This window comes from Plodia interpunctella, chromosome Z (assembly GCF_027563975.2).
Source record: "Plodia interpunctella isolate USDA-ARS_2022_Savannah chromosome Z, ilPloInte3.2, whole genome shotgun sequence".
Taxonomy (NCBI): Eukaryota; Metazoa; Arthropoda; class Insecta; order Lepidoptera; family Pyralidae; genus Plodia; species Plodia interpunctella.
In genome coordinates this window covers 11055032-11076095 of record NC_071324.2, presented here as the reverse complement: position 1 = coordinate 11076095, position 21064 = coordinate 11055032, and the positions used below count along the sequence as shown (strand labels likewise).

Sequence of the window (21064 nt, the reverse complement as noted above, 5' to 3'; positions counted from 1 at the left end):
CCAACCTTTATAGGTTAGCAAATAATAATTATTTTTATAGGTTAAAATAAACGAAACGGGAATTTGAACAATGTCTTGTTACAGGACATCAACCACTACAAGACCTTGAGATCAGGGTTGGCAATAGCAGCTCAGACCTTCAGAGAAACCCTCTTTGTGCTTGGTTCCCTGGCACCATTGGTAAGTGATTTATTCGTAAAAGAAAACAAAATGTATAGAAAAATAGTTACGTTTCGTCTCAAGATACGGATGAGTTGAGGGCCGAAGCGCCTGCTCGTTAATGGCACAGGAGACAGACAGACACCGTATTAAATAAATTTTACCACTCATTCGAGAAAAGATTAATAGACGATTAAATTTTATGTAGACACAGCTTTTGGAACACAAAATATTCTCTGCCTATAGGAGATCCGCGGTTAAAACCGATAAATCCGTCTCATAACAGATTGTTTACATAAAATTTACCGACGAATGAGGGGCAAAGACCCTTATCCATCGTATAACATCCCCACACCTTTCAGATAGTTATTCCGACAGAGCATTCAAATATTTGCACCAAAACGTAAACCATGTCGAAATTTCGCTTATTTCTGAACGAAATTATTAAATTTTGCGAAAGCTCCGATACTGTTACGTGGTAAGTAGGTCAATCCATCAATATTTAATAAGTAAATTAATACTTCTAAAATTTTAAAAAAGCCATTATACTTACAATTTTTGTTTTAGCAAACATGACCCATTTTTTAGTCCGTGATGAAATAAAAACGAAGCCCTTAACCTGATTACGTACTAATTCTTCAACAAAATGTATATACAAAATTCAGCTTTGTTTACACCGCGCGCACGTTTTGAGATTAAAGGTGTAAATTCAACATACCAATAAATGTTTCTCACACACAATAAATGTTTGGACGGGGAATGTATGGGTGAGATATTTTGCGTGAAATCAATTGCATTTATCCTTCAAATCAAACAAAAAAATAAAATATATTTTTTTGTTTTTTGTTTGTAAACAGTAAACTCAAAAACTACTGGGTCGATTTTAATGACATTTGGAGCCGAAATAGACAAAACCTTCAGGGGTAACATAGGCTATTTTTTAATCTATTTTATGCTATTACCTGAGCAAAGCCGGGAGGGAATAATAAATTTAATAAACGAACAATAGTGTAAATAAACAATAAATTAACTTTTTATAACTTCGCGTCTTCACAGACTCTGGCAGCTTCATTATTCGTAACCAACCAAACATAATACATACTTTAGTTATCGCATTAAAACATTAAAAAAGCTTTGGTAAACAAATATACAACTTCATTTTTTCAACTTTTTATTTTAATCTTCAGACTTAGAGAATTCTTGAAGGTCAATTTTATTTGCATATTTCTATCAGATTAATTACGTCTTTTTTGTGGGTTTACGAAATAATATTATAATAAACTTATAAGTATAAAAACTCAGGTAAGATTTTAACATAAATATAAATATAAATATAAATATATTAGGACAAATCACACAGATTGAGCTAGCCCCAAAGAAAGTTTGAGACTTGTGTTATGGGATACTAACTCAACGATACTATATTTTATAACAAATACATATATAGATAAACATCCAAGACCCGGGCCAATCAGAAAAAGATCATTTTCCATCGTGACCCGACCGGGGATCGAACCCGGGACCTCTCGGTTCAGTGGCTAGAACCTTACCACTGCGCCACCGAGATCGTCAACAGAATGTGTAAATTAGTAATAATATATCCATCACAATCTTCTAATTTTTTTTACAAATCTTCCGAATCCAGCACCTCGGCACGTGCTGGCTTCGCTAGGTTAAAAACATAGGTAATAATTTATTATATCTCTCAGGAACTTTATCGCATTTTTGAGTTAATCGCGACAAGACAGCCGAGGCAGAGGACTTTTATAAAATGTAACGATTTAAAAAATAATCTGATCCAATATTCAAGTAAAAATCATTGCCATAGCAGGAATGTTTTTACAAAAAAAAATCTCTTTTGATGTGAGATAAATCCAATTCGCTGGCGATTTATAATGAGAATAGAAAATAAAAGTTAAACTCGATAATGAATGCTTGATCGTGTGAGCGCGCTCAATGGATGGAAAGTGGAAACCGTGTCAGCGGTATCTGCGGGAACCGGTGGCGACGTGGTACAGTCACATGCACACATCAATGTGACGTCACATTGATGTGTGCATGTGACTGTACCACGTCGCCACCGGTTCCCGCAGATACCTATTACACATTCCAATGTGACAAAGTCTAAAATTGAGACCAGTCGTTATCAATGTCGTGTTTGGTGGTTTTGCCTAGATCAAGTAGGTTTTAGTCTAGTGTTCATTTATGTTGGCCTGTTGCTTCGCTTCTCTTACCTAATCTGGGTTGACTGATGGTAAGCAAACACATTAGTCCATGGGATGGCTAGCTAAGATAGATATTTCATTTGTCAATATCACGAGCTGAACATGCATCGCTTCGATGGTGGACCTCTATCTAGCGAACCCTGGGTTCGGACCGGACCGGAAACCGGGAATACGCTCAGATGACATTGATATTCTGATAGACTATGGATGTTTGACTGTTGACGACCTCCGTAGCCTAAAGGACTGCTACACAGGAGGTTCCGGGTTCGAACCCAGGTCAAAATAAAGTTTATCAGATTGACCTGAGTCCTTGTTGTTTTGGAAGTTTATATATACATATATTTATTTATTTATATGTATTTGTTATATAGCACCCATAACACTAGTCTCGATTTTACTTTGGGGCCAACTAAATTAATGTGATTTGTCCATACATATTATTAATATTATGACTGGACAATACTAAGCAGTATCTTTGCTCTGTTTAGTAAAAAGATAAATATAATAGTCAATTTCTTATAGCCATCGTAAATCTGTCTGTTGCAACTCGTAACACGATATTTTTATTTATATTTTCACGTACGTCACCGTCGTCCTAACTACAAAACTATTTATATAGTAACTTAAAAATTCAACGGGCAACTACTTAAATGTGGGCAAAAAAATTATAACAATAGAATGATATCTATCCTTTGATCGGTTGTTACGCGACGAGGTCGTTTCCTATGTAGATCGGCTTATTCGCTCGTGCAAAACAGGGTCACTAATGAACTCATTAAAACTTATGTTATATAATAAAGAAGTGAAAATTGAATATTTTTATAGACCAGAATAGTATAATTGTCAATGAGGCCGCTAATGTAATGTTTAAAAGCTTTTATTTTACTTATAGTATATGTATATATATATATATATATATATATGTACATATATTATACTTATCTATCAATTTCATTACGTGTGTTCGGGTGGAATCACGCAACTCAACTTTGAAGTACATAGTTTGGTTGACAATACTTTTATGATATGGATGACCAGAAGGTGTCCCCAGAATCAGCTCCCACGGTCTGCACGGTCCAATCGCAATATCTAAGTAGTATATGTGTATCTAGTCTTATTGAGATGTAATTCATGTAGAGATGTAGTGTAAATTTCTAACCTGTCACTTATTGATTGGGACCATTAAATTAGTAGGTACTAGTACGGAGTATTTACCTAGGTACTAATGCCATGATTATGACATGATGACAACAAAAGCTTGTGTCAAAAAAAAAATATTTTTAACTATATTTGCATATACGTGACGAAACATTAAGTAAAAACAATTTAAACTATAAAAAAATAATTTGAATGTTGTATTGTCATACAAGAAAGCAGATTAACTTGCGCTTTCTATTGCCGTCATTGTTGACAACAATTGATAAATTCAACCGATTCCCACAGTTACCTAATAAAAGTGTTTGTGCGATAATAAGTTTGTTATGCAGGCCGCCTATCAGACCGACGCGTAACAATGTCGTAATTATAATAATAATTAGACGTCACGCGCTCGCGGTTTAGGCATGTTTGTAGTTTTAAATGTTTTAAACTATCAAAGCGTTGTAAAAATCTGGTTTTTACACGCCGTTTCAAGCACAAACAATAGTGCGTCGCAGAATAGATCAATAGATCTATATCAGTCAGTACATTTAATCTTGTTTCGATAAATAAATTAAAAGTACTTAACTACAAGAAATTCTATCAAAATAACCAACATTGCTTATCGCCTATTATCATTTGACACTATTTGTGTCCATAAAACGAATTTTTGATCATATGTAATGTCACGAATGTTTTCAGTCAATACAGTCATTGTAACTGAAAATTTTTTCAAGAAATATATTTTATAAATCATCTTTAAATCTCCGGCTTATTAATGTCCTAGATCTAAAGATTCTCAAGATATTTCTGTGTAATAGTCAGCTTCTGTGTTTGTCGGTCTGTGTTGTCGGCATATCGTGCCGGTCGCCGAATGCCAGTGCTCACGCTAGACCAGCAATGTGCGCAGCAATCATCTCAATTGTACGAAGAATTCCAGCTGCTAGAGGCTTGACCTCTTCCAACTACCGAGTTGAACATTAAAGTAACCTTACATTCTAAAATAAATATGGCGGCGCAATTCTCTTGAGTACCTACCGCGACATCTTTAAAGAAAATGTTGCAGTGGAGTTTATCGCACTGCTTGTTCTCCATGTTGGTTATATTATTTGTTTCATCTTTTTTTTTACATTTATTTTTGCACAAATAAGACAATAAATAGTTATATAACAGTTTACAATATAATAGATCAAACAGTGCCGGCTATTTTTCACGTAAATAAATCATTTCATTTCCATTTGCGCTTCACTACTACATTTGCGATAAACTTTGTGAATTATTGATGTCAATAGCCATTATCAAAATCAAATCAAAATCAAATCATTTATTCAGAAATTAGGCCTTCACAGGCACTTTTTCACGTCATATTCTAAATTAAATGATATTTACCAAAGCTACAAACACAAACTACTAGCATTTCGGAACGACAATAGCTGAGAAGAAATGCCGAATGAAACTAATTCAAACAGTGTTGGTCCCTATTATGCCAGAAGGGCTTACCATTTTTTAAATATAAATTTATGTATAATTTTTTGATTCATGACGATTCAACAGAGCTATGAATATAGTCTATTTGAATTAAAATAATTTTATTTCATAAGTTAGTTTTTTTTGTCTTAACGCTTATTATTTACATGTTTAATATCAGCAATGGAAAGCTAGTATATTGTAGTGCAATGGGAATTTTTTATTTTAACTTATAGTACTTTATGTTGTAAATACTTTTAATCTTATCTGGATTATTTATAAATTAATTTTTTTATATAGCAATGGGAATACCAGGTTCCTATATCATCAGGAAAAAGTGCCTGTGAATGTCTTAACAAATGACTTGATTTAAATATTTCATCCAGCGCGTCTAATCGAGGCAGGGTTCCAAGAATGCTGGCAGCTACTCGCTGTTTAGCGTGACTTAATTGCTGAGCAAGAAAGCTTTCAGCGCAGGAGTCTCCTGTTGCCTCGATTAAACGCGCAGACAAGATTGTTAGAATAAATTTAGCTAACGCTTTGATTATTAATTCTCATTTTTCATTTTAGATGAAGGGGTAACGAAGACATTTACGTGCGCGCGACCTCTGGTCGGGCAGCATGTGTTTCTTCAGCTAGTGGGCGTTGAGGGGTCTCTGTCTCTGTGCGAAGTCGAGGTGTTCACCACCGAAGGTTGGTAATGGTCTATGTAATTGTTGCCTCATGAAACATAGGCACATAGCACCTCATCGCGACCACACGTTCACTCTTTTTTTACACGATGCGTACACTATATTGGGAAAAGATACATTATATGTTTCGTGGTAGGTCGTATTTCGGCGATCACTTCTACTCCTAGCTTTGTTCTGGCACTCATGCGCTGGCACATTGAGAGCACGTGTATAAAGTTTGAAATCGAAAATTTCGCTGTGGGACGTAGCCACATTCAATCAATCACATTGCTGTGTGGTCCACAATGCCACACTGTGATTGATTGATTACGTCTCACAGCTAAAAGATTAGCAAGTGAAAAGTGAATTGCATACTCGCTATATGTACAGTGGTCGACTGTACACATTGCGAGTCGTCAAGTTAGCCTGCCTTTCTTTACGCAGTTATTGCCAAATTTGTAATGACTTTGAGTAGTTTGATGTGGTGTTGACTGTACAGATATAATAACGGCGAGTTTGAAATGATTTCGTGTAGCTTAATTTGAGAAAATGTCTACCTATTCTACTTCTTAGCGTCTCAACCAAAGTGAAGACCAATAGTGTTATTGAGACGCTACCGATGCAGTATTATCTGTGGTGTCATGTCTTGTTATTGCTCTACTTTAGAGTTAATTGACATTGCTATATATTGGCTATTGTGGACAGAGTTTTCCAACGACCGCTGCGCGCCGCCTGGGGCTTCCGCAGACATCGAGCTAGCGGCTTTCTCCAGGAACTGTTATGAGTTCAACGTGGCCAGGGGTGGCTCTTTCGAGGAGGCCAGGAAACAGTGCCGGTCCCACGGCGGAGACCTCATACACGGCTTCCAGGTAATTTCTAAACTATGTGCTGATGCATAACAGTCTGTACAATCGTATCTGAAAAAAATCATCTGAATCTGAATTATAACAAAAATCTGTCATTCCAATGCACAAAATTCGAAGTAAAAAAACAGATAGAATCTTTCAAAACTGACTTTACATATAGCATCAAAGCAATAAATATATATACAATATCATAACTAAATAATAATTAAAAATGACGAACGTCTTTAAAAAAAGGGTAATACCTAATTGCATATATTTACAAAATTTCCAGTCCCTGCAGTTCTTTGGTGCCTAGAAGGCTGACAGCATTTCTCATTTAATAGCAATGCTTATTCTCTGGACGAGGTATTGCCTCATTATTATGGCAATGCTTAACTTAGCGAGATTTATTTTGAACGGGGGTCTTTAACTACATGCATAACAATTTAGCTAATTTGCACATCGTCCTACGGTTTAGAAGTGAAACCGGGATAGACTAACAGTTTTTCACTTTTATAATATTAGTATGACGCTCACTAAAAACAAGAGTTCTTTTACAGCAATAAATTGTATGCATGTACAGATTGACAATAATTACCAACATTCAGAAAAGAAAATATTTTGTAGTTGTTTGAACCAACTTTGACATATACATTATTATACTATTCCACATTATGTGCTTAAATGAATATTAATATGTATAATCGTATGGATTTTCATAAACGATTTCTATGAAATAAATCTATGATACCAAGAAAATTATTGAACAAAATCTCCCTATGTAAAGGAGAGGGCGTGTTTTCAATATGTGCATAGACAATTAGACACTGATAGCATATCATATTACATGTTATTGTTACAAGACAAATGAATCATAGGTAGTGGCTGTACCTATGATTTATTTGTCTTGTAGACAGGTTGATTGTCCATTTGTACGGATTAAAAGGAAAAAAGATTAGAACATTTTAACAATGATTAGAACCTTGTTGATAGAAATACCTAGTTCATAGTTCATTACATATTTACAGTTTAAAGGAAATGTTAACTATATTAATAAATCTAGTTAGTTTTCGTTTCCTGTAAGTGTTTAAACAAAACTAGTGCGCAGGATAGCGCATCCGTAGAATCCATAATTAACTAGTATTCAGAACTTTTAAAACTTTTATAAATGCCCTTGCCTTATCGCTTGGGTTAATATAGACTTGATCGATATTGGAATATAAGCGAATTTTTAAGATATGCATGAGACACACGGCCAGGTCAGCTGTGAGTATGATCGATATGACGCAGTAGGTCATGTATTTTGCACACTTGTTAATAGGCCATATTGATTTAAGCGTTGATAAGCGAAACTGGAAAGTTTAATTAATAACTTAACCGAGATTTGAACCATAATTGTTATTATTCAAGTTGAACAATAGCTATTAACGACGAAAACACAATGGTTGCTGTGTGTGGTTCCGCCCTCGAATAGGACCACTCCATATCCTCCCCCGGGTGTTGTACGAGGCGACTAAGGGACAACATTCCCAAGGAAATTTGATGTCAGGCAGGCGGCCAGTAAAATCACAGCCGAAAAAATATTCTCCTAAATATTAATTTATTTCTTACGCTGATCCTGGCCTTCGGCGTCACAGCTCCGAACGCAACCAGAAACAAGCGGAGATGAGAACACATAGGATAAAAATATAATGAGAACAACATTTATAATTATAACAAATACTTTCGAAAAACGAGGTTCCTACTGCAGCCAATCGATATATACGACATGTGAAAGTTTCAGTAACAAAATAACAAGACATTCATTAAAGTAACTTGTCCTTAGAGCTTATGAAAAAGCTCCTTTAACTTTGGAATAGGCATCAATACAAATCTTACAAAATGTATTTCCTTTGTCAGTTTCGAATGCTAAAAAACAAAAAACAAATGTTGATATTATAACATAAATCTTTCTTTTGTTCGTTATTTTCCAAATTGGCTACTTTCCAACTATAGTCGAAATACTTTTTTCTGATGTCGAAAACAAAATTTTATAAGTATACTTAAAACTTGTATGAGAGTAATGTAGGTTGTATAGGTATTATTGCGACTTCAAGAATCTTGGAGTAAAAAAAAATTCTTATATACCTACTGTAATGAGACCAAAAAAATAAGTAGTAAATCTAATAATTAATTATTGTGTTTGATAAGTTAAATATCTTTATATGTTTATTTATTTACCCAGTTAAGTAGCATAGGTTTTTTTTTTGTATTCTGAGAAATATGCATTTTTGAAACAACAATTTATACATTTTTGATTACATTGTTCAGAAATAACCGCAAATTCATTCAAAAGCTTGGATTTGATTGGAGTAGTAGTGTATTGTTTAAGATAGCATATACTGTACTATATTGAGTTGGGTGCATGGGAACCAGCAGCGCAGGCGAGCGAGTCACAGAGCGTGGAAAGCTGAGTTTTCTCTCATTGTGATCGAGTGTTTTGCATCACAATGGACTGTGACAATGAGCTACACTAATTGTCATCTTTGAAACTGTATAATAATTTTATCTTGCTTCGATCTAATTGAAATATCGGCTTTGGTTTCAATCAGATTATCTTAAAACTAGAATTCGATATCTTATTTAACGACATCTGTGATAGCGTTATCACCACGGCTCTCCATTATGTGGAAGTCTTAGATTCGATTCCCATAAACAGCCAAATAATTTAGTTGTTTTTACACAGATGTTTGTCATGTTTCGACTTTGTTCCCGTTACTATGCTGTCTATCGGAGTGTGCCATATTTTCTCCGATTAGGCCGTAAAAGTCGACGTATCGTACAGTCAACAGCACAGCAACCTACCCACATTCATTGCCAATTCGCCGCTATTACCACGCATAGAGGTTTAAGCAGGGTAACTTGATGTGCTGTTGACTGTACAAATGCAAGAACGCTTCAATAATAAAATATAAAAACACGTCTACTACGCTCAACCGCTTGTGCCCTGAGTACTTTTGATTCACAGTTTTGATTCAATTTTACTCATCCGTGAGGTACGAAAGACTCAAACTTGAAAAATGTCTAATACTATATAGATTAAACTTGAAAGTGCATATTCAAATTGCATGGCGTAGGAGCGTCCAAAATCAACGTCGTATTAATTATGTTAATGATTTACCTAAACCCGTCGATGAACTTGAGCATCCAGGTTCGCTGCAGTCAAGTTCATCCGGCTACTGCTCCAGACGTTTGTAATCCCGACTAAATATCGGGTTCTCGATTGAAAATTGGGTTAAGGGTTTAGCACGGAATTCAACCGGCCATTTTAGGAACAGTGACAATTGGTATCGCTTATTCGTTGAGTTGTGACATAAAAAAATATTTAAATGGCTTTGTTATACATGTCACACGTGCTTTTTGAGTTATTATTGAAAATAACAATGACATGAAAAAATTCTGGAATCGAGCGGGAAAAATATTTGTTACAAATGATAAAGATCGCTATTATAACTCGTCAATATAGCCCAATAGTGCAATTTCGAGTGTTTGAAAATTGACATATGTTTCCATTATACCTTCTAGCCTCTTCATGTGTCCCACTGCTGGGCAAAGGCCTCCTCGTCCCCCTTAATTTAATAAAATCAAAATAAACAAAAAATCTTCAATAAATCATATTTTATAACATATCAAAGCAGTAATTTTCTCTCACATTACACTAAAACGTTGTAAAATGAGATATTCCTTTTCTTATATGCACAATAACGTACAGATTATATTTGATCATTGTCAGTGTGCACGTGCCCATAATAATCTCTCTCTCTCTCTCGCTCGTCTCAGAGTTTTTCTGGTAGCTTCCTAACCACAAAATTATATCCTGATAAATAAGAAAAAAAAGAAACGATGAATTAGTTCAATTCAACACATACATTGTAAATATTTATTAAAAAATGGTGACTAGAGTTTTGTGATAAAGTGTTCTTTGCAACGTACTCGATCAGTTTTAATTGGCATCTCATTGACCATACACCTTATAGCTAAGTCATTTATTAATGTACTTAAGAAAAAATATTTCAATAATTTATCTATATTTATTTCGTAATGATAAATATAGATATTTTAACACAGTTTTCCTCGATGCCCATGGGAAATTCTATATATACATTAGTTTGTATATATAGAATTTCCCTATATAGATTAGTTTGTTATATATATTCTTTATGTACACACAGATATGAAAACTTTATGCTATATTGATTTAAATTTACAGTCAATTGTTTGCCAAGTTTCGTTAGTACTCTATGCCGCGACAATAGGTGCGAATTTGCAATGATTTCGGGTAGCTAGACGTGCTGTTGACTATACATGGCCGTGAAAATTGTGTCCGTGAGGATTGATTTTGTAAATACTTTATTATGTTGTCCCAGGGCGCCACATCCAGCTTTCTGACCCAGGAATTGGAACGGAGGAAGGTCAACCTGAAGACGCAGCTGGTCTGGATCGGGGCGCAGAAGGAGCCTGGCTTGACTTCTAGAACTTGGAAATGGGTTGATGGTAAGCAGACATTCAAAACTAGCTGTTTTCTAGCCTTTAAAGATAAATTTGTACCTGTACGTATACACACATGTCACTCGAATATACTATTTTAGTGTCTACTCACATGTCACTTACGATTTGTTTTAGTTGTGGTTATTATTCAAAGGTGAACATTTATCTGCTATTCGTATGGTGCATATTAAATTTAAATAGGGTGTCTACCCTACATTTATATTTGCACTTTGTATAAAAGAAAATGTATTAAAAGCATTTACATAATAAAACACGATAGGTAGAACGGAATGAAGTTGCGCCTCGCAAAAAGTAACACACGAGAGTAACAAAACGGAGGTCTGAAAGGAAAGAATGTGTAAAGTCGGTAGCTAAAGTTTTTCTATAAGTACATAATATATCAAATAATTACACTGATTAATTACCATACGTATATTTACAACTCACTATTTACAAAAATCTTAATTTTAATTTATTAACAAATATCTTATGACGATTTCTGTGTCGTAATGGCCATCAAGCCGGACTGCCACACCAGAGGACCGGGGATCGATCCCCGGTCAGGTCGATAATTTCAAGATTGACCTGGGCATTGGATATTTATCGAGGCGAGAAGTTTAAATTATAAATTAGTATCATTGAGTATCGAATGACTTAAGTTAAAAACGGCAATTTTTATAAAGTCTCAATATTACACTCTCGATTGGGATAAAAACTGTTTAACAATATTCCCATATGATATTAGTACTGTTTGTTGTCTTAAGATCTATGTTAGTATAATATCATTAATTATGTAAATTATTACAATTAAATTACTTAATCTATATTCGACCGCCCTTAGATACAAGCAAACGCTACAAGTAGCAGGCATACGACCTTTTTGCGTATGATAAGGAAGTCATCAACTCTGGCTTCCGCAAACATAACTGAAACATATCTATATACGATATACGCGCATATCTCTGAGGGTATCCCGCTTGTACACCGTTTCCACAGGCTACTAGTGTAGAAACTTCCGTGGAAGACTTGGTATTTAATAATATAATTATTTGTTTATCAGGTGAGGTGGTATCCAGGCCCACATGGGGCAAGGACCAGCCGAACAACTATAATGGCGAACAAAACTGCGTGGTGCTCGACGGCGGGCGCGCCTGGCTCTGGAACGACGTGGGATGCAACCTGGACTACCTCCACTGGATCTGCCAGTACCGTGAGTGTCCTCTATAGGTACATATCGATTCTATTCCGATTGCCACGCGAATGCAATGCGAGATTTTCGTCAGGTATTTTAGGAATGCACAAGACAAATTTTATCCAACACCTCGTTTTGAATATCTACTCTAATGAAGGCACAGAGTAGAGACAGTCGTTACCTAGTCAGTCGCCATAGCTGAAAACGGGGATATGTATATGTGTAGTAACTCAAGACTTCGATCCCGTGCGAAGATCGGCTTGAAATTTTGTATATATGTCGCTCAGGAAAGCTTAGTGGTGGTAAAAAATTATGAAATTGGTTGAATAGTTCTAAAGATATCATCAGAATAGTTCTGATGATATCTTTAGAACTATTATACACATGTACACATATACTACATGCACTTTCTTCTTTATAATGTTTTTGAGTTTGATAAGTATAGATACGGGTAGTTTAGATACTAGAAACTATCGCACAGATGAGAATTATTAGATGTGTTTTAATTGTGTCCAACAATTAAACCGCATTGAAAAGGAGAAGGGAGAATAATAGAGACGGGAGTTTAGTCGTTTATTAAAAGCCTTGCAATGCATATAAATTATGTTCGGGTGGAATCTGGTAACCCAATTTTGAAGCAGATATCTTCAAACGATTAAGCTGTAATTTTGTACACGCGTGTAGTTTGGATGATAATGCATTATTCCGATAAGTATGACTTGATTGTGCACCTAGGAACGACACCCGACGAGAGAAATCCTCAACGGTTTACTGAACGGACGTGATTTTTTGTCACGCTTTAATGATAAGATGTTTCTTACAACAATCTCGTTAAAACAACACAAGCTTTTGTGGAAGAAAACAAGCTTATGTCAAAAAAGAAATTTTTGGGTAAAAAAACTTATAATTTTAAATTTTGTGAGTAGTGATAGCGATGCGAAAATTATGATGCTTTTAATTAATTACTCAAACAAATTGGTACACGCGGTTTCATGCTCACAATCAATACCCTGTGCTACGCGAGTGGGTACAGAGACACACAAAGTGCATTGCCATTTTGTTGCGTTGGCATTTTGTATTAAAAGACGCCTTGAATTTTTAAAAAGGTAACGGCCGCAAATGAAAACTTGCATATTTGTTGCCTGCTTCATTATAAAAAAAAATCTTTGATTTTAAGATCGTTTGACTCTTTGAGTGAGATATCCGTGGAAGAAAAGTTTTGCAAACTTGGTTATTTCAGCTCAGGCGAAAATAATTTTCTTGTTGTTGTATGTACCTACATTAAAAAGAATGTTAGTACTGATTTTAAGAAATAAATTACATAATTAGCACCATTGTAATTACTATAAGATCGCTATTAATTACTATTAATTATATAAGATCATTGTAACGGTTGTTTGGCGAATAAATTATATATGACTATGAAAAAAATACTTAATTTTTTTATATATATTTCCGTAATCGCCATAGTTTGTAACGGTATTGCATTATAATATTGTGGTTCAACCACATTATAAAATACTTTATACCCTGGTTTGACCAGATTGCAAAAACTGGGACACGAAATTGTTATGTGTTTCTATTTAAAGGCATATATTTGGAAAAGATATATGTATTTGTTTGGGTCGGTGGCGTAGCTACCGGAGTGTTAGACGTGTGTTAGACCTAAACTATAAATTGAAGTGGTGAAATTTTCTCAACATTTTTGACGAAGTCGGTGGCGCAGTGGTAAAGTTCTTGCCACTGAACCGAGAGGTCCCCGGTTCGATCTCCAGTCGGGTCATCATGGAAAATGATCTTTTTCTGATTGGCCCGCGTCTTGCATGTTTATCTATATATGTTTTTGTTATAAAATATAGTAACGTTGAGTTAGTATCCCTTATCATAAGTCTCGAACTTACTTTGGGGCTAGCTCAATCTGTGGGATTTGTCCTAATATATTAATTTAATATATTTTATTTATTTCCCCCTTTTTAAATACAGCTACAATCTACATATATTATGACTTTCATTGATAATATGGATTATGACGTGTGTAGAATACAAGAATACATAAGTGCGTAGAATACAGAACAAACGATTTTTAAATAGGTTAGATGGGGTCTAGTATATTTTTTGGCCCAGGGCCTTTGCATAGCTAGCTACGCCACTGTTTTAGATTTGAGATAGCTACTATAATTAGTAGGTCAGTAGCGCGTTTTTTCACTATAAATCTTCGGCACACGAGTAGGTAAATCATGTCACGGTCGTGTAAAGTGTATCGATGCTTCGATTGCAAAAGTTACTAAACAAAGCGTATCTAAAACAAAGTAAACAGCGCGCTCTCGAATCACCGCCATGTTTTGCGCAAGTCAATTTTGATATAAAGCGGCTGCTGCGCGATTGTTGCTTTTCGAAATTGGTTTTATAATATTTTTTGTTTTTTACATGCGTGTGGTTCCGCCCTAAAATAAGACATATCATACCGTGGGCGTAGTACTAAGCGACAAGGAGACACACAGCCTAGCTGTTTGAATGAGTTTCTTTCGGCATTTCTTCTCAGCAGTGGCCGTTCCGAAATGCTAGTAGTTTTTAGCTTTGATAAACATCATTTAATTTAGATTATGACGTGAAAAAGTGCCTGTGAAGGCCTAATTTCTGAATAAATGATTTGATTTTGATTTTGATTTTGATTTAGCCAGCTGATAGGCACCAATAGAATTGACGATTTGGTTTGACGATTTCGATTGAGGGTTGACGTTTTTTTTTATGAATTTATTACGAAAATTTTTTTTTACCCGGCCCGGGGCTTCGATGCTTCACAACCCCGAACGCTAGCGGGAATATGCAGTGATGAGAGAATATTTATTATTATTTTATATAAATAAGTTCAGATTCAATATTATTTTTAAACTTAGGTTAATGTACATTAATTATTCATAAGTTTAAGACTCACTCTACCGCCTACTTCCAAAGCGTAGACGAAGAAGAAGCGGACATATTTTAAAGTAATATTTAACTTTTTTATAAATAACGGGGTTATCCCTTCCAATATGAAAGGACCAAGATAAATTTTCCCGGTCGTAAAATTATAAATTACTTTTAATATCTCTAGTAATAAATACAGCGAAAGAATTTAAAACATATTTCAATGTGCAATCTACTTTAAGATAACTATGCTCGTAGTTTTAATTAATATTTATCTTCACCAGTGCCTCCATCTTGCGGCAGTCCGGACAAACTGCTGAACACGACAATCGAGGGGAATGACTACAAAGTCGGCGCTTCGATAGCATACAGATGTCCAGAGGGCCACATGCTGGTCGGCGACAAGACCAGAACGTGTGAGAAGGACGGCTTCTGGTCTGGAGCTGCTCCCAGCTGCAAGTGTAAGTGACAACTGGACAACATTTCGACATGACGCCATATTAAAGAATCACACACTTCTAGAATCATCAGTCAAATACAATAATAACCTAAAATGTTCAAAAATAATCACACGTTTTTTGGTTATATTTGAAATTATCAAAACGCTCTCAAATGATGATATTTATATCGCATTTTTATGATGACATCGGTAGAATTTCATAAAACTTGGTTGAAAAATCACACCTATGTGTAAAAAAGTATGTAGTTTTAAAAATTTTCATGACTTTGTCTGGTCTATGTAAGTTTATTGTATTTAATGTATCTCACATTAATGTAAGGTCAGAGCTGCTATAGGATGTACATATACATATAAGTCGAGATACTTACCTGTTTAAATTAATAAATACAATATCCGCTTTACCGACGTTCTCTCGAGGTCTCGTCAGAACAACGTTTCTATAGACATATATTTTTACGAACGCCATCCCGTTAAATACATTATCGATACACGCGCTGCACTCTCTACGAAAATTAAGTTATCCTGAAAGCCTTGCTTGCAATTTATAGTTAGTTATACAGGAAGACCACTTAATGAAACTAAGTGGTTAAACTGCACCATAAAGTACCGCAAATTGACTAAGTACCAACAGGACATTTGTAGGTCAGTTATTTTTTCACCATTAGGTATGAGAGCGACTAACTTTATTCTGGTGAAATCTTGCAGCTCAATTCTGAAGCATAAGCGTAAATTTTACATATTACAGGTTTTGTTTGAACAATGCATTTATGATGCTATAATATGATGCCAGGAGGATCGAATCCTGACGAGGAACCTCCTCAAAGGTTTACTGAACGGACGTAATTTTTTATCACAAGTTGAATACAATAATGATATCTCTAATGATAACAAAAACTTTTGTCAAAATTATTTTTTTGTAAAATACCCAAATACTTATTAAGAATCTCCTGAACTGTTTTTAATTCTAATTAAATAATCAAACCTAAAATATTTTCATAACTTAAAACCCGTACCTATTAAAGTTACGATTTGATTAGATTGACGATGTGTATTGATGTATTGACATACCATTACCGCAATCTGAGAGTTTTCCCAAGAAGTACTTACCTATGGTAGTTAACACTTGTGTCAGATTTTTCTGAAGTCGCCTTATAAATCTGTCAATTTTATTATATGAAGGCGATTTCCTTACTATTACGTCAAATTCCCTACGAATTTATGGAATTATGGACACATGCACTCTGACATAATTCAGTTTAGCTCGAGTTTGAACTTGACTGCTACAGGCTGCCGATCGCTGGTCTAAGTCATAGGAAAATGGCTTCTATAAAGTTCATTTTTGAGTTATATCACTTCAAAATGCTTCCTAGTACTGCACAATATCACATTTGATGATTAAGAAATCATTGTCTTATGAAGATATAACACAAGTCCGTTGTCCAAGATTTATAAAAGAAGGAAAAGGACGACTATATAGATTTCTAGATAGCAAAACGATGTCAATTTCTTTCAGATGTGAATTGCGGTGGACTGACACCAATCCAAGATGGCGAAGTGACATTAGTCGATTCACGCACCACCCACGGTGCAAAGGCAGTTTACTCTTGTCGAGAGAACTACACCTTGGTCGGAGAAGCTGATAGGGTTTGCGGCGACGAGGGAGCGTGGTCTGGCGAGGCTGCGAAGTGTTTGTTCGACTGGTGTCCCGACCCACCGCCTGTGGCGGGCGCTTTGGTAGCGGTCAGCGGGCACAAGGCGGGGGATTTGGCGACCTACACCTGTCAAAACGGCTTCATCTTGTTTGGACCACCGGTAAGATCACTATTTGATTTATTACCATTTGTCATCGCAAACAATTACTTTATTTCCATCAAAGTGCCAACTAGTTCGATTTCAATTTGCAATAAAGTCATATGAAGCGAACCGAACACACCTTGTATTAGCATAGAGGCATCCCTCCTAATAAACAAACAATATATAAAATAACGATGTTAATAAATGAAAGTGACAAGAAATAGGCTCCAATTACTTCTACGCAGAAGAGAATATTTATTTTACAAAAATGAAAATTTTAACACAAGCTTTTATTGGTATCTTATCGCATTCAATGTGTGACAAAATATCGTGTCCGCGCAGTAAGCCGTTAAGGTTTCCCACGTCTAGAGCCGTTCCTGGGTACACTGTCAGGTCAAGCTTATGATAATAATGCATTGTTATCCAAACTAACGTGTATACAAAATTTCACCTCAATCGGTCGAAACTCAAGTTGAATTGCAAGTTGCCACTCGAGACATGGGACATAGCGACGTACATGCATAGTTACATTGCAAGTTAAATAAAAGCTTGTAAAAAAGAACACAATCTTGAAAACACTCTAGTAGAATCTTACTTCAAATAAAATTAGGAAAACGTAAATATTTTTGGACCACCGGCGAACCTATCTCCACGTGGAAGTTGGCTTTAGGGAGAACTTGACAGCTCATAGCGATATCTGGCTAGTGGCAGCTTCGAGAATGTCGGCTGTCACGCCGCAGAGCCTGCGATGAGCGACGTTAAGTTCAAGTTCGTTCGTTCGTTTATTTTTCGCGGAAAAATTACTTTCCATCGCTTTCGAGAGCAGACTGGATAAGTGAAGAAAATCTTAGCTAAAAACAGGCTGCACTTGAACCTTTAGGTTAAAATTTTGCTAAATTTTTTAAAAGCACTCTATTTTTGCGTTGGTTGATTGTAATTTTTTACTGTCGGTTCCTATTTTTAAAGTTAATATTACTATGAGTAATATAGAGTATATTGTTGACAAAATTTTCTATATTACGGTACAGTTTCTGTATTACGTAGCTACTCTGTCTGAAAAAGAGCATCAAACAAAACACTCGGATCTATTTTTTTTATTACTCCGCTGAAGCGGTGGTGGCCTAACGGTAAAGGGGTCCTGCGAACCGAAAGATACTTAACTAACAAATAAACATTAATAAATATTAGCTAAGGATTGAGATTTTGTTATTCTTAGATTTTTTGGAAAATATGTAGACGACCTTCAATTATAGCATAGGTAATAATTTTCTGATTGATGCCAAAACTGCGTCAATCTTTTTTGTAGTTTAAAATATGAGTCTGTGACCGCTTCGACTTCACTTTCACTGTCGAAGTCGGTAGTCAACGCCGCCGATGACGCCAGGTCCCGTAACCTTGGGAACTCCACTTGGGGCTAATTTGGACGAGGCCACTTTTTGTTGTCCAAAACAATAGGTTTTTAAAACTATTATCTGTTTATTCTCTCACAGTCTTTATAGATAAGAATATTTATGGCATTTATCACGTGTTTTTTGGGATGTAATTTTGTTGATTGTCTGAAGGTGAGATAACTGAGGTAATGGAAATACTTAAGTGATGACCCGGCTTTGTTTCGTAATAAGTATGATCAGTGTATTTGATCAGCCTATTAATGTGTCCCACTGCTGGCAAAAGCCTCCCCTTCCTTTTCCGCAAATATCCGTCGAGAGCAACCTGTTGCCCCAATACAAGCAGGAAATAATTATACCGTCCCGCTTTCTCTCTCACGGTTTCCCCCTGCGCCTACGCTTTTTGGCTTCCCTAAAATAGGATAGGATTTAAAAAGAAATATATTCAATTTAAGTTTTTAACGCCTGTGTAGATAGCTCACTATTATTAAAATTGTTAAAGTACTTAAAACCTAAGTACTAAACGGATGTCGGATGCTATTTATTATACTGTGACCATTTTAACTACATGTAAATTTTATCTCCATGACTGTAACGTAATTATAACAAGTTCCACAAGGACTAACCCGCGATGGCATTGGTAACAATTTGAATAATCAAGTATTTCGATTATCTTAATACAGTATCAAATCCTTACGGGGTTGACAGGGCCAAGAGTTGCGAAAGTTGAGGGCCTCATTTAGCTGCATGACGCGCTTGTTTGTGAAGGTTGCCAGCCTATGAGAAGAATATCCAGTTCTTCTTCTTAATACTTTTTATCGAGTGTGTTATTTTATAACTCATTAATGACAGCCTTCTTTTTTCCAGTGCTGGGATTAGACTTCTTTTAATGAACTCCATCCTTCTCGGTTTTATGCTTTCTTATGTCTTATGCTGTATGTATTAAATTAAATATAGGTTTGCAGTAAAATTGTGTAAATTTTCAGAGTGTAACTTGTTCTCTCGGCGGGCTGTGGTCCGGTACTCCCCCGTCTTGCAAGTACGTGGACTGCGGCACTCCCGCGCAGGTCCACAAGGGCTCCTTCCAGCTGCTCAATGGCACCACCACGTACGGGTCGGTTGCCCAGTTCAGTTGCGACGCCGACTACTGGCTGGCTGGCGCCGAGGAGATCACCTGCAACAGGGACGGGAAATGGTCGCATGACATACCTACTTGTGAATGTAAGTTTTCACTTTCAGGGGGCTTACCATCATCTCTTAACGCGATCCACTATACGACCTAAACTGAACTGCATCGCAAATTCGTACCATCGACTTAATTTTAGTATGAATGCGATTCATTTTAGGTGCCTAGATTGAACTGAGTTGCATTGGAATCGTTCTGTAAAAGTTAATGGATACTGGTCTCATTATATAATTAACAAGCGGCGCGTCCGGGCTTCACTCCGGTGAAACCAAACCTTCCTCAGGAATCTATCTATAGATGACAACCGTACAATAATAATCCGTTCGGCAGTTTTTAAGTTTATCGCGTTCATACAGACAGATAGGTATGCAAATATACCATATCGACCCATTTCTATGTAGGTATTCTCCTCATAACATCCTGCCAAAGATTAATCATAACCATTCGTTAGATTATTACATAACGCATACCTCAAGTCAAATAGAAAGATAAAAAAGTTACAGGTTCCAATTTTTATTGAGATAATCCATCAATGGTTAAATCACAATTTTTATAACTATATGAACTTCGGTTACATCATAAAAAACGCACCTAATTAGTTTCTCAGGCGAATGAGTTCCTTAATTTTAGTTAAGAGTCATTCATTATCGTGAGAACTGAATCTAGGACTCTGGGGCAAGCAGCACACTTCTAATTTTAGACCTGACTATGACTAAGGCATGTTTTATTACTTATGTAACTGAAATATCTGTATTGCGTGTGTGTGGCATTTGTTAAACCACATATATTTTACTAGCTTTTGCCCACAACTTCGTATGTGAGTGAAAATCCGTTTCCCGTGGGAATTTCAGGAAATCGTTTCTTAGTGCTCCCCTACAGACCTAAATTTCATCTTTCTACGCCTATTAGTTTCGGCTGTGCGTTGTCTGTAAGTCACTCAGTAACGCAAGGCTTTTAGATTAGTTTCGCAGTAGTTTAGCGGACCCTAGGCTCCGATGCTCGACGGCTGAGAAGCAACCAAGACGCTCAGATGAGAATGCCGTAGTGGTTCATAGAGACTAAAATAGATATGAATGAGTATACATGATCGAACTTAGACGTCGTTA

General features: G+C 35.9%; 1 protein-coding gene across 1 annotated transcript in view; it reads left to right on the top strand.

Moving 5' to 3' along the window:
- The window catches only part of fw (furrowed), a 68943-nt gene that overhangs the window by 42068 nt on the left and 5811 nt on the right, over positions 1–21064 (top strand). Inside the window, exons 4-11 of the mRNA XM_053768225.1 lie at positions 85–180; positions 5559–5681; positions 6365–6528; positions 10911–11037; positions 12092–12241; positions 15415–15591; positions 17104–17402; positions 19759–19993. Coding sequence (XP_053624200.1) covers positions 85–180; positions 5559–5681; positions 6365–6528; positions 10911–11037; positions 12092–12241; positions 15415–15591; positions 17104–17402; positions 19759–19993 — 1371 coding nt within the window. The remainder of the gene's footprint in view (positions 1–84; positions 181–5558; positions 5682–6364; positions 6529–10910; positions 11038–12091; positions 12242–15414; positions 15592–17103; positions 17403–19758; positions 19994–21064) is intronic.